We start from the raw sequence: 13,874 nt of genomic DNA on the forward strand, positions 1-13,874 counted from the left end.
TGAGGTGTACAATGAATCTTGGAGAAATGGCACGCTACCAACAACCTGGAAGACAAGTCGCCTTGTTCCACTGCTGAAGCCTGGCAAGTCGCCGTTGGAGCTCTCCTCATATCGCCCGATCGCTTTGGCGAGCTGTGTGGGCAAAGTAATGGAGAGGATGATCCTAGGACGCCTGGAGTGGTACTTGGAGTACCACAACACCTATCCAGATGCCATGGCGGGCTTCCGACGCGGTCGATCATCGATCGATAACGTCGTCGACCTGGTCACCTACATTCAACATGAGAAACGCCGTAAGCGTCTCTGCGCATCCTTATTCCTCGACGTTAAAGGGGCGTATGACAACGTTACGCATGAAGCCATCCTCTCTGCTCTCGCAGAGGTAGGAGTGGGTGGTCGGATGTTTCAATGGATACGGAGCTATCTATCCATGCGATCCTTCTTTGTAAGCACCGAGGAAGGCCATACTTCTCTACATAATAGCTACCGCGGCGTCCCCCAGGGCGGTGTACTTAGCCCCGTGTTATTTAATCTAACACTAATTGCTCTCCTTGAGCACGTGCCAACCACAGTCAGGGTATCAATGTACGCGGATGACATCTGCATATGGACATCTGCAGTAACACGCCTACAGCTGCGAGCGAGAATTCAGAAAGCCGCGACACAAACTGCTGTCTACCTCCGTAATCGAGGCCTCGAAATTTCCTCCGAGAAATGCGCACTGGTGCCATTTACGCGCAAACCCATGGCAAACTAGAGTGTAACGATAAATGGCCAAGTAATACGACGGGTCCGATCGTACAAGTTTCTAGGTGTCATAATCGACAGGGACTTGTCATGGAGCCCACACATATCTTACGTGAAAAAACGGTTGACAGGCATATGCCACCTGTTCAAATTTTTCGCTGGAAAGACCTGGGGAATGTCGCCTAGTGCCATGTTGCAACTGTACAGGGTGCTTTTTCTGGGATTTCTGCGATACAGCTTGCCAGCAATAAACAACACAGGCAAAACGAATCTACGCACTATACAAAGTCTTCAGGGTCAAGTGCTCCGGATCTGTCTAGGCCTGCCTCAGAGTGCTTCAACAGTGGCTACGATAGCAATCGCTAGAGACCACCTTGTCAAGACCCACATTGAAATTGAAGTACTCAGGACCCATATAAGGCATCTAGCCAGGACTCCTCGTCACCATTTAGCCTCTCTACCAGCGGACAGGCCACACACATCTTTCAGCCAAACGATAACTGCATATGATGAATCATTGCCAGCTTGTTTCACTCCGGCTGCGAGACCTTCGTTCCCTCCATGGTGCCTCGCTCAGCCGAAAACCAACTTCGCAATACCTGGTATCTCGAAAAAAGCTGATCTGTCATCACCAGCCCTTAGACAGCTCACGCTACTATATTTGTACGAGAACTACCGTGACTCTACGCATATTTACACTGATGGATCTGTCCTTCCAAGCAGCTCCGCGGCGGCAATCGTCATACCAGCGAAAGCTACAACAATCAAATTTAAGACGACCCACGCGACAACATCGACAGCAGCAGAGCTCGCAGCGCTCTTTACTGCTCTTCATCACATTGGTGATGAACCGCCACACAAATGGACAATATTCTGTGACTCGAAGGCGGCACTGCAGTCTCTACTGTCACCTTTACGACGCGGACCGCACGAACAACTAATATTCCATATTACAGAGACATTACACCATATAAGTGATGCAGGCCACGACATAACCTTTCAGTGGCTTCCAAGTCACTGCGGGATTGTCGGCAATGAACGGGCGGATCACGCTGCCCGCTCAGCCCATACTGAGGAGCGCCACGTCCCCATTCCTCTTTCTAGAACTGACGCTGCACGGAAGCTCCGCCTACTTGCTCGGCAGTGCACCGCGTCGCAATGGAATGAGCCACATTTAAGAAATCCGCGACTGCACTCACTTGATCCAACATTAAGTCTTCGAGCGCCATCACAGCTTCGCCGTAGAGACGCCACGCTTTTATATCGACTTTGGTTGGGCGTTGCCTTTACTAAAGCCTATGCCTTCCGCATAGGGATGACCGACACCCCAACCTGTCACCACTGCGGCCATGAAGAATCAATTGGCCATATTTTGTGCACCTGCCCGCAGTACAGTCCACAGAGGGCATGCCTCAGCCAGGAACTAGACCAACTGGACGACCAACCGCTATCCGAAAAAAGAATTCTGCAACATCGAAAGGACCTACCGTCACAGAAGAAGGCCGTGCAAGCGCTTTTGCGCTTCTTGCGATCTACCGGCCTGTGTGAACGACTTTAACTGGAACGCCTTTTGTGTGTGTGTCTCCATGTGTGCGCGTTCGTTTTTTTTTTTCGTTTCCCTCTCTGTCATCTTTCTAACCCCTATCCCCCATCCCCAGTGTAGGGTAGCAAACCGGAGACTCATATCTGGTTAACCTCCCTGCCTTTCCTCTTCATTCTCTCTCTCTCTCTCTCTCTCCAATCTTTTCGCGAAAATCTAGGAGCTTCATAATGATGGGGCGAGGTCTCCCACCTCTATGTCTACCAAGCCTATGCAATCGCTCAATTTGAGGAAAATCAAGCTTTAGTACGTCAGTAAAAAAGTTCTTAACTTGCGATTGCAGCAATTCATTAGTGTCATGCTCAGATTCAGTTAGACCATAAAGAATAAGGTTGTTCGACGCGAACGATTTTCTAAATCATCGTTTTGGGAAGAAAGTGTGTTAATAGTGGATGAGATTTTCTGAATTTGGCTCTGTAGGTTATCGCAGTGGGCTTTGCTAAACGTGGGTGCCTGCTGCTCAAGATCAACTATGCGTTTTTCAATTGCCTCAAATCGAGCGTCGATATATTTTCGCATGTCGGCTATATCTTTGGTTATCTTATTTTGCCCTGCAAGAAGCTGAGCGAACAGGTTTCATAGAGCCAGAATCATCTGTTTGAGTGGCGGAGCGTTTTGTAGGGCCCGGGTTTGTTTCAATATCGCCATTCAGTAGGAGGCTGCTCATGCAGTAAACAAGATCAGCACATACAGAAGCATATGCAGAAAGACATTCGTGTGGGCAAGGCATCAGCAATAAGAAGCGGTTGTCAGATCGAAAACAATAAGCGTTCTTAGGTAACATACCTGCATGAAGAAGAGACAGCGTTTGAACATCTGGCCTGTATTGCTGCTGCCTTGCCCACTGAAGCGATGAAGCTGCGGTGTGGCTTTTATACTGAACGGAGCCGGCGTCATGACTCGCATTAGTGCACCATCCAGGCTGACGTCACCGATGGCAGAGGTCAGTATCTTGTCGAATCCAGCGGTGAACAGACCATGACTATCTGCCAGGGCGGAGATAGGGCATTCACACATTCACAGGGCGGAGATTCACACATTCCAGGGCGGAGATAGGGCATTCAAACATTCACACGAGAATAACATCCTCACTATTTCTGGGCGCACTAAATACGGCCTATGTATTTTTTTCTAGACATTTCTACATAATGAGCTACTATAGCGATCACATTTTCACCATCTTACCTGACAATTCATAGTACCACCAGATTCGCGTGGAATAATAATTCTCTTTTACCAACCATCTGCACTAACTACGATAAATAAATCGTGGAAATCACTTCGATATCAGTATGGAACAGTCTTTCTCTCAGTACGAAAAACACAAGATATTTGCACCTATTGAAAAGGGAACTAAGATGCATTTATTATTGACAGACGAAATAGAAAATTTACTATAACCGTGTTTTTTGTCCGTTCTTTCCTGTTTTTTTTTCGTTTTTGTTTGTTTTTGTGCTTGTAAATAAACTACTGGTATTTTCTTCCCATACAGTTCTTCTTGCAACCATGAGATAAGCTAAACATTGTTATGATTTGTGATGAATTCTGTATTTTGTTCTGTTAACGTTGATTTCCAGTTCCTCGCATGCTACCTTATTATAAGCTACTGTTGCTTTGAGATGTCAACTGTCGTAACTGTTCTTGTACAGGAGGTCCCGATACAGTCTTTGAATATGGGACCTCCTCTTGCATACTAAATACTCGTAATGTGACCCAACTTCTAACAATAAATTCTGATTCCGACTATACCAGAAAAACATAATGATGCTACGCGAAAACTCAAACGAACACCTTCACACACACATGCCGGCCGCGGCGTCCGCCATTTTGCACGCGCTGGCGCGATGGGCATCTCGGAGGCCACGGAGCGGCGACCCGGTTCCTTGCATTAACGCCAGCTGGCGCTCGTGTCCGTCGCATCGTACAGTTCGCAACAGGGGATGAGAAAATTTGGGCGTGGTAGTTCATTGTGTTTTTTTTTTTCATTGTTTAACCTAGGTAGGATATTAAGTAGTATAGTAGCAAGAGCTTGGTGGCGCAACCCACCGCCCCGTTCAATAGGGGACACTCATAACATCCATCCATCCATCCATCTATCCGCGAACCACACAAGAGCCCGCGGTTCCGCCACAAAGCTCGCCATTCGCCGCACTCGTTTCCAGGTAAACATAAGGATTACATATGCTCCAGTTGCCGGGAAGCGTGAGGAGCAGTCAGGCATCTTTGAATGCTCTCGCACTCCACTCTTAAAAAGGAAGCTTAAGCATCCTTCAAGTTTTTTGTCCAGTCACGGGCGCGGACGCATAGCGGCCGCCTCGGTCGCGAACGCAACGAGTCATCTGGTTTTTTTTTTTTTTTGCTCTGCGCTTTCTCGTGGCTAGGCTTCGTTCTTGCCTGCTTTTTACGAACGGAGCGTTCTCTAGCAAGAAAGCGTGGCAGACAAGGCGCTCTGTAGATGGAGACAGCTAAGACGAAAACGAACCGTTCATTTCCTTTACGCCAACGAAGTCGTGCCGTCCGAAGCCGCCACAGCGGCAATCGTAGGAGGGCCACATGTACCCCGTTATCGCCGGCGCGCAAGGAGGAAGCGCGGAGACATGCACGCCTGCCGTCACGGAGGATCGCGCATGCGTGGAAGCGTCGGTCTCGACAACATGGGTGCGCCGGCAGAAGGCGCGGAGGGCCGTTTCGCCATATTTCGCCACGCGTTAGTGTATGTGTCAACGGAACAAGTCCAGTGCATATGCATCCGCTGCTGCCGAATCGGCGGCAGATGTGTGGAAGAGCAGTCGCCGACGGTAACGAAGCAGTTGTTCCTCGCCGCGTTGCGGAGGCCAGGACTGCGATAAGAGTTCGCCATTCTACGCGATAGTGCGTGCAGAGCTCATTCTATCTCTCTTTGACGCTTATCTCGGCAAAGTTTCTGACACCGCTCAGCAGCGATAAGCTCGGTAAAGAAGGCCACCGCGCTCTCGTGTGGGCGTAGCATTCGTGCCCGAAGACGCCGCCATGCCGGATCACGGACCAGGACGGGTGCACCGTTTTCGCGACCACGTCGTCTCCGGCGTCAACTGGCGACCGACGCGGTTCGTCGACGAGGTTCCCAGTTCACGTGTGTGCGGCCTGTGCCTCATGATCCCAAAACGGACGGTGCTGTTGCCGTGCTCGCACGCTCTGTGCCAATCTTGCCACGCAGCCAGTCTCGAGGGGGGCGTTGGCCAGTGTCCGTTGGATCGAGATGCATTCGCAGAAGGGGAGTGCGTGGGTTATGAATTCCCGGCCAGGAAAGCGAGCACCGTGAAGGTGAGGACCAAAGAAATAATTGCTGTGACTTATTTATCTGTTTCTTGGGGGGGAAGGCAATTATGCATTAGTAATCCGATAATTCCGCTGCGGCATACGGGCACGCCTAACGATTAGAGTGCCCCTTTACCATCGCCGAACATTAATACCCAATTTCACCCTCACCAAATGTTACTCTTTAGCGTCTATCAAAACTAACACAATAGAGCAACACAAATTGACTGTAGGGAAAACACGGGGAAGGCAAGAGATGGAAATTCAAGACGATGATCAAAACGAGAACAAGGCGAAAGCAGGAGCCAACGTTTCGAAAAGTGGACTCGTCTGCTTCGAGGCGACCTATGCTTCCCCCGCCACCGTATATGTAGATGGGGTTCAAATATAGGGGAGAGGGCGTAAGGCGGGCGGGTGTGGCAACCAGCGAAGCTGTGTTAGCGTGTGGAATTGAGAATGAAGGAGTGCTGTGCACAAGGCCAGGGGTCCGGCCGTCAGCCAATCACGTGTCAACGCCCGCGTGTTATACGGCGTGTCAACGGCGTCTGACACGCAGGCTGAAAAATAAAAAAAAAGACAAGAAAGGAAGGAAAGGCAGAAAAAGCGCTAAGAAACCAAACTAAGTGTTGTTGCCTATAGCTTCAAATTTAGCCTACCGGATATATTCTAAAGCTCATTTGAAACGTTTATGCCTGTTGGTTGCAATGTCTCTAACTTATGGATAAGGTATCATTCTGTATTTTCTTTCTGGTTCCCACCTATAACGTTGGCTTCTGCTTTCACCTTGTTCTCGTTTCGCTCGTCGTCACTAAATGACTCTAGGCTGATGTGAAATATTCTGTTGGAACTCGGTATTCACTTATTTCTTAGTGTCACAGATAACAGAGAAATAACAAAAAGGCAATACATTGAAATGTGCGACGTCACACTGACGTTTTTGGGTTGTCGTTTCTCCGCTTAATTCAAAGTGAAACTGGTAATAATTATTCATTTCAGTGATAATTCAGTGATAGGTAATCACTTTGTATGCAAACATTCTTCTTTTGCTTGAAATTTGCACTGAAACGTCAAAAAACGAGGTTGGGTCCACTACGAAATAAATTTACTAGTTATTCTTCTAAAAGATAGTGTTGCTTCTGAAAAACTACCCTTTCTGCAAAATTTTCCTTTTAGACATTATTCGTCAACCTCAACTACTCCCCCCCACTCCCTCGCAACCGCACTCTAAGCGCTATCTTTGCCCGTAGTCGGTGACAGCATCTATTTGAGGAGAAAGCGAAAAGGAGATGGCGGTCTCCACTGCACAAGAATGCTGCTGTCCTCGAAGATACGTTTGGAACTGGAAGAATAGTTGAACAGTGGGCGTATTTTTCCTCGATTCTCGCTTACCAAGGCTGACTCTTGTCTGAGAGTAGCTGTCTTGGTATTTAGAAGTATAATTAGGCGATTCACTTTGACCTAGTATTCGTCTTTGATGCATCTTTAATGTTTAGAGTGCGACAGATACTGCTTGTTGATTTTGAGCATATTTGCTTCCCAAAAGAATCTGGCGATAAGGGTGGTTCACACCGTAATTCATGTAAAGATGTGTTCTAAATGTAAGGGACCCGTATAGAAGGCGCCTTTAGTAAAAATAGTTTATCGGCCAAAAATTTTGACATGTGTTATTTATATATTTTAATTTCCATTAAGGTGTACTGCTGGAACGAAGCGCACGGCTGCGAGTACACGGGCACCTTGGACCGCATGCTGGAACACTACGAGAACGAGTGCACATTTCACACCGTGGAATGTTTGCGATGCGGCGAGGGAGTCCAGCACAGAGACCTGCCAACGCACTACGTGGCCGGATGCAGTGCCGGTGTTTCTACTGCGATCACAGAGTCCTCGCAACCTGCAGCAATGACACTCGAAGACGTGAACGCTGCCCTTGAAGACATGAAAGCGATGCTGGGATGCCTCAACCACGACCAGCTGCTGCCAGTGATTCAGAGTCAGTTGAATGAGCTGACAGAGCAAGTCAGAAACCAGGAAGCCAGGTTCACTCGCGAGCTCGGAGCATGCGAGCAGAATTTAAAGGCCGAGATGGAACAAATCACCGCCACGATTTCCTCGACCGTGTCGCAGCAGCGGACGTCTCAGCAAAATCCATTGGAAGAAGCCAGCACGTCGAGGTCGCTGTCGTTGCGCTCGGAACAAGATGAGATACGTCGAAAGCGTGAACACTCAGCCCACCTGGAACACTCGCGGCAAACTTCCCCGAAGCCTGATTCCAGCCGTGTCAATGCCCGTTGTGAGACTTGGCGCGGTAACGTTCGGCATTTGACCAGTGCGCAGTCGATACCCAAGCGCATTAGAAAAGATGGGATCGTGACATACTGGCTGACCGTAGAAAACTTTGATGAAATCATTCAGTGCCAGGAAGGCATAAAACAGTTTGCCGAGATTACGGTGCGGCACATGGAGGACACGTACTTTACCATTGCCGTTTGGAAGTACGCCGGTTGTGCAGCTGACCTGGTTCTGAAGATCCAGTTTAACGGGATGCTGGTGGACTCCAAGTGTTGGCCGCCTTTCTGGAGCGTGGACGCGGTGTATTCAGGATTATCCTTTGGACGTGCGTTGACTCCCGCTGCCGAGCGTTGTTGCTGCAACCGCGATGACCCCTCATTGCCGCACTTCCACCTCCAGTTTACTACAGACATTGCCTCGCTGGAAAATGACGGCTACCTCCGAGAGGGAGAGATGGCGTTCTCTATCTGGCTCGAAGATACAGATACGTGCGGTGCGATCAGAGGAGCACCCTAACGTTCCTCATCGCACAATGTGCACTGCACCGGAGAATCCTCCTCGCCACTTCAGAAAATGTGTCACATCAGCTTAACGAATTTTCGACCTCCTTTCTAGTAAATAAAGTGAGCTCTGCGACATGTGTTTTTTGGAAACTTGCTATCCCTAGTAACTGTCAACCTATTCTTTTTTGACTTTACTGGCCGTTCGTTTTGTTTATTTCCTGTGATAATACAGTTTTTGTTGCGAAACGTTGTGTTCCTCGAGCGGTTTCTGACCTTACGACGTTCACCCCGATTCTTTTCTCTCGATTATTGCCGTGCGGCTGTTAAAGCGATTGATTTCCATGCGACGTTCGTGTTTGATACTACGCTGGAGTACCGCGTTGTCCCGTGTCCCAAATACACGACCGATGCTTATGCGTCGCATCGCAATTATTTATTTATTTATTTATTTATTTATTTATTTATTTATTTATTTATTTTACCTTAATTCAATGCCCGAAGGCGTTAAAGAAGGGAATGGATCAAAATACATAGCATGTGCAGATAACAGGGTATAATAATATTGAAAAAAAATTGAAAGTGCGGATCAACAAATGCATCCTTCAATAGTAGTTCTAAAAACAGACGTATCGCTTATGTTAACAATTGAGGGCGGCAGATGATTCCATTCGATGGTAGTATTAGGAATAAATGAATAAAAAAATTGGTTCGTGCGACAGTGTGCAACGCCCAATTTATGGTGATGGTCAGTTCAAGATTATATGTATGCAGGTTCGGACGAAAGTTCACTGTTTAATGCCGGATTGTAATAATAAGTTTTCTGCAGCTGTGATAAGCGTGCTAACTTCCTACGGTATGAGAGGAGAGGGAGGTTTAATGTAGCCAGAGGGAGGTTTAATGTAGCCTTCATAGATGTTACGCTTCATGTCCGACAATAGTTAGTAACAATGAAACGTGCTCTACGATGTTATATAGACTCTATTGCATTTGCTAAGTAATCCAAGCCGGGCTCCCATACAGAAGAGGCATATTCAAGCTTAGGACGTATTAGTGTTTTGTATAGAAGTAGCTTTAAGTTAGCGGGTGCCATAGAGAAATTGCGACGGAGGTAACCAAGCGTAGGGTTAGCATTGTTAGTGATGAGGATTATGTGTGTTTGCCAGGAAAAATTAGATGTTATATGGACGCCTAAGTATATATAGGAACTGACTTCTTCGCGTACAGAGTTCTTCAAGCGATAGTTGGATAAGTTAGAAGAAGCAGTATGGCGGGAAATCCTCATTAGTTTGCACTTTCGGCTGTTAAGTGACATTTTCGAAGTGTCGCACCAGTTAATTACCGTGTCTAGATCAGACTGTAGTTTTACTGTAAGAATTTGATGATATTACTCTGTAAATGACACAATTCGTCTCCAAATAACCTTATGGACGACGCTACACACTAAGGCAAATCATTAATATAAATCAGAAAAAGCAAGCAGGGCAAAGCGAAGAGTCAAATTGTTAGCTGAGACAAAATGTGTTCTATTCGATAAGAAGCGTTCAATCCATGAGATAATATTACGCTCAATGTTGATTGTATTTAATTTTAGAGAAAGTAATTCGTTAGAGACGAGATCAAATGCTTTAGAAACGTCTATGAAGATGGTGTCAATGTGAAATCCATTATCCAACGCGGCACCGATTTGATGTTTAAATGAAATAAATTTAGTACCAAAGAAAAACAATTTACGGAACCCATACTGACGAGATGAACAAAACGAATTTGTTTCTAGAAAGTTGACGAGATTAGAGTACATTATATGCTCTAGAATTTTGCATGGCACACTTGTTAGAGAAATCGGCCTGTAACTTAAAGGTGAATTCACGACGCCAGACTTAAATAATGGAACCACCTTGCCGACTTTATTCTATCGTGCTGATTACCAAAGGATTTTAGATTGCGAAAAGATGTTGCACAAAATTATGGATGAGTACACTCCGGTATTTTTCAAAAACCTAGAATTAATATCGTCTATTCGTGACGATGACGAGATCTGTAACTTACGAATCTAGTTCACGACAATATCGTAATCAATTAACAATGGCTCGATCTGAGGAAAATTGATCTTAACAACTTCAGGTAGAGAAGCACAGGGCAACGCGTTATGCAAAAATGATTTCGAGAACACTTCATTGAGTGCAGAAGAACATTCTTCTTGCGGAACAACACCGTCATCTAACTCAGTTAACGATATTGTGTTACATTGGGAACCCTTGAGAGTTTTCCAAAAATTTTAGTATTTTCAATCAGGAGAGATGGAGGTGTATTGTAAAAGAAAACGCGTTTAGCTTCTTTGACTGCGTTTTTAAACAGTGAAGCAACCTGCTGATACACACGCCAGCTATGAATTGTGTACCGTTTTTTTATATTGGCGAAAGAGCCGCTTCTTCCTGTTCAAGATACGTTTTAGGGATGCATTAAACCACGCTGCTCGATGGTTATACCGAACAACTCGCAGGGGTATGTGTTTTTGTACCAATTCATTAAATTTATTTTTAAAAAGCGACCGGTCCTGTTCAACGCTCGGAGTGTAAGCGTCCATTTGTCCAAAGTCCATATGGACCATTTATCATCGTTAAGGTTTCGCCGCAATCGCTTGAATCTCGGTCTGCTGTGCATCGCCTTTCCATTCCGCAGTCCTCGAATGGTTGCGTCCTTGTGATCAGCTTCTGATGCGTCACACTGCCTAGGAAGAGCCAATCGCGCCCACCCGTGACCCCCGGGAATTGAACCCCCGACCCTTCAGAAATGATAAGTGAGGAGCAGGACACAAGAATGATTGCGTCACCGTGCTGCTTCAGTGCTTGGAAATTTGGGAGGCGTGTTCCCCGTCATCCAGATACCGCCTGCCGCGTCCACTACTTCGTTAAAAAAATTATGGCGTTTTACGTGCCAAAAGAACTTTCTGATTATGAGGCACACCGTAGTGGAGGACACCAGAAATTTCGACTACCTAGGATTCTTTAACGTGCGCCTAAATCTAAGCACACGGGTGTTTTCGCATTTCGCCTCCATCAAAATGCGGCCGCCATGGCCGGGATTCGATCCCGCGACCTCGTGCTCAGCAGCCGCACACCACAGCCATTGAGAACCACGGCGTGTGTCCACTACTTCGTCTGGCGTCCCGTCTGAAGCCGCAGTTCTTTTCCTAATTGTTTTAAACAGAGATTCGAGGCCCGTGTGCTCGTTTTTCGAATACCCACAAAGGCAATGCCGTAGAGGAATAACACGGCATTATACTACTAGCATGTTTTATTTTAATGTTGACAGAGATACATTTTTTTAAGTCGCCTCTGGAGGTCGGCAAAAATCTACTTATTGCTATGAGGTACTCGGACATGTATGCATTACTTGAAAGGAAAGCCAATGCGCACACTTCAATAATAACATAATTGAATTGAATCAGTATTCAACTAATTACTTGAGCAGATATACTGCAACGCAAGGCTCGTCCGCTTCACAAGGCTCATCCGCTTCTGATGAAATTTCGTGTGTGGCACCAGTTTTGATACAAGCCCCGTCAAACTTGCGGTGAAAATGCGCTGTTGTTCAGCTTCTTTCTTTTCTTTTTTTTAACGACACACCAATCCCGATCGCAGCGGCCGCATTTCGATGGGGGAGAAATGCGAGAACACCCGTGTGCCGTACACGCTTATGTGCACGTTCAAAAAACCCCCGGTGGCCAAAATTAATCCGCTGTCCCCTACTACGGTTGCCTCATCACATCGTGGTTTCGGCTCGTAAAACACCAGAATTTGAACAAAAATCACACACACACAACAAAAAACGCCTTATACGCATTGAGGCTAGAATGTTGCTGCAGCACCATCGCAGGTTGTTGCAAACTTCCGAAACACGAATCTCAAAACTGATGTCATCCTGAGAATTCGTTCCTAGTGAATATAGCCGTACGATTCACTGGCTACACTTCGTAAATAGGAATTTGTGGTGTAAAGGAAGTAGTCTTAAAGCTAAAAAAATCAAAAATGTGATTTATGCGTATAATTAGTTTGATTTCTTGTGCAAAGAATTTCTGCATCTGGGACTATAACGCTAAATGTAGAATTCTGCAACGTGTCATGAGTGGTTTGTAAAGATTATGTTAACGATACAATTAATCATCCCGTATGTATATCGCAAGCATTAAGCCTCTCCCAGGTCGATGTTTGCTGTGAGGCGTCTGCCGCTGCTTCAGCAGATACGATATCAAAGTAGGAGATACTTCAGATAGCTTACCTGCCCTTGTCTCTTATGGAACGCTTTTTCTTATCCTCGGTATGATTTGTGTCACGTACTTCCAAAGACTGTAATGATCATACCAGCAAAACTCTATCCCTACGCAATAAATTTATTCCTTGCGAAACTGCTGGAAATATAGTTTGACGAGGGGCGAAAGTTTTTCTTTGCAAAAATATTGCCTTTTTTCTACCAGATTCCACAAATAACGCAGCAAAACAACCGCAACACTAATGTTATCGGAGGAAACGTAAATGGTGTAATAGCGAAATCATTACTTCCAAGGGTCGATTATTAATTTATTGTTTTGTCATCAAAACATAACCAAACTGTCGGATAGTAGCCTTACCTCTGACATGGCATTCTCAAAAACTTCGTTCCCCCAAAGCAGAACGATTGTGTTCTTTTCATTTCTTTATTTATATTTATTTATAACATGATTTATTTATTTTTACTTATAAAATAATTTACTTATTTTTATTTGCGAGCAACCTATATATAAGAAAGGCGTTCTGTCTCTACTTGAGAAGCACTAGATTTGATCTTGCTGTCAATTCCAAATCTAATTCGCCGATTCATGTACATGCAAACGCAGGTATGCTCTCCATTCATTCATTCATTCTCCATTCAGGAAAGCAATGGAATATTCGACGTTCTGCACCGATTTGTGAAGTGCATCCACCGTATCTCTCAGTGCGAGAAGCTCATCTACGTTTAGGGCAAGGAGGTTGATGGCGACTTTCAGCAAAAGGAAGGCTTCTATCTTTGCTGCTAATTCAGATACTGATGCTGAAACAGGCACTAATTCATCTTCCGTCGATGCCTGGTTGTCCGCTAGACAAGCACGGCATCGCCAACTGTCTCGCTTATCAGCTCCTTTGCCCGACATGGTACTTTCAGCGACGCGAACACATTTTTTTTCCCAAAGTGAAAACTCTGTTGGCATTCTACGCAGGTTAGAAATTTGCCGTCAGCCGGCCAGAAGTTTCCTACATAAACCACAGTTCGGTTCCATTGTCATCACACAAATCGGAAAGGCAGCAGACGGCGGCAAGCATGAAGTAATGTGAAAAACAAAAACAGCGAATACTACACCTCACCTGCAAGCGTAAGCCTGTGCCGAGCGCTTGCCGCCGACTGCGAAGAAGCTGCTGCGC

General features: G+C 46.0%; 2 protein-coding genes across 2 annotated transcripts in view; both read left to right on the forward strand.

Annotated features, from left to right (window-relative positions):
• The window catches only part of LOC139060947 (uncharacterized), a 149,264-nt gene that overhangs the window by 122,904 nt on the left and 12,486 nt on the right, over window positions 1-13,874 (forward strand). The window lies entirely within an intron of this gene.
• Window positions 4,990-8,685, forward strand: LOC139046821 (uncharacterized). The gene is made up of 2 exons (XM_070520732.1): window positions 4,990-5,650; window positions 7,337-8,685. Exons 1-2 carry the CDS (start codon window positions 5,357-5,359, stop codon window positions 8,450-8,452), a joined length of 1,410 nt encoding a protein of 469 aa, XP_070376833.1. The 5' UTR covers window positions 4,990-5,356; the 3' UTR covers window positions 8,453-8,685.

Source organism: Dermacentor albipictus, chromosome 6, assembly GCF_038994185.2.
Source record: "Dermacentor albipictus isolate Rhodes 1998 colony chromosome 6, USDA_Dalb.pri_finalv2, whole genome shotgun sequence".
NCBI classification, from domain to species: Eukaryota; Metazoa; Arthropoda; class Arachnida; order Ixodida; family Ixodidae; genus Dermacentor; species Dermacentor albipictus.

Coding starts and splice junctions, on each gene's coding strand:
- LOC139046821 (XM_070520732.1), top strand. CDS start 5,357: ATGCCGGATCACGGACCAGGACGGGTGCACCGTTTTCGCGACCACGTC. Junction 5,651..7,336: donor GGAAAGCGAGCACCGTGAAG/GTGAGGACCAAA, acceptor ATTTCCATTAAG/GTGTACTGCTGGAACGAAGC.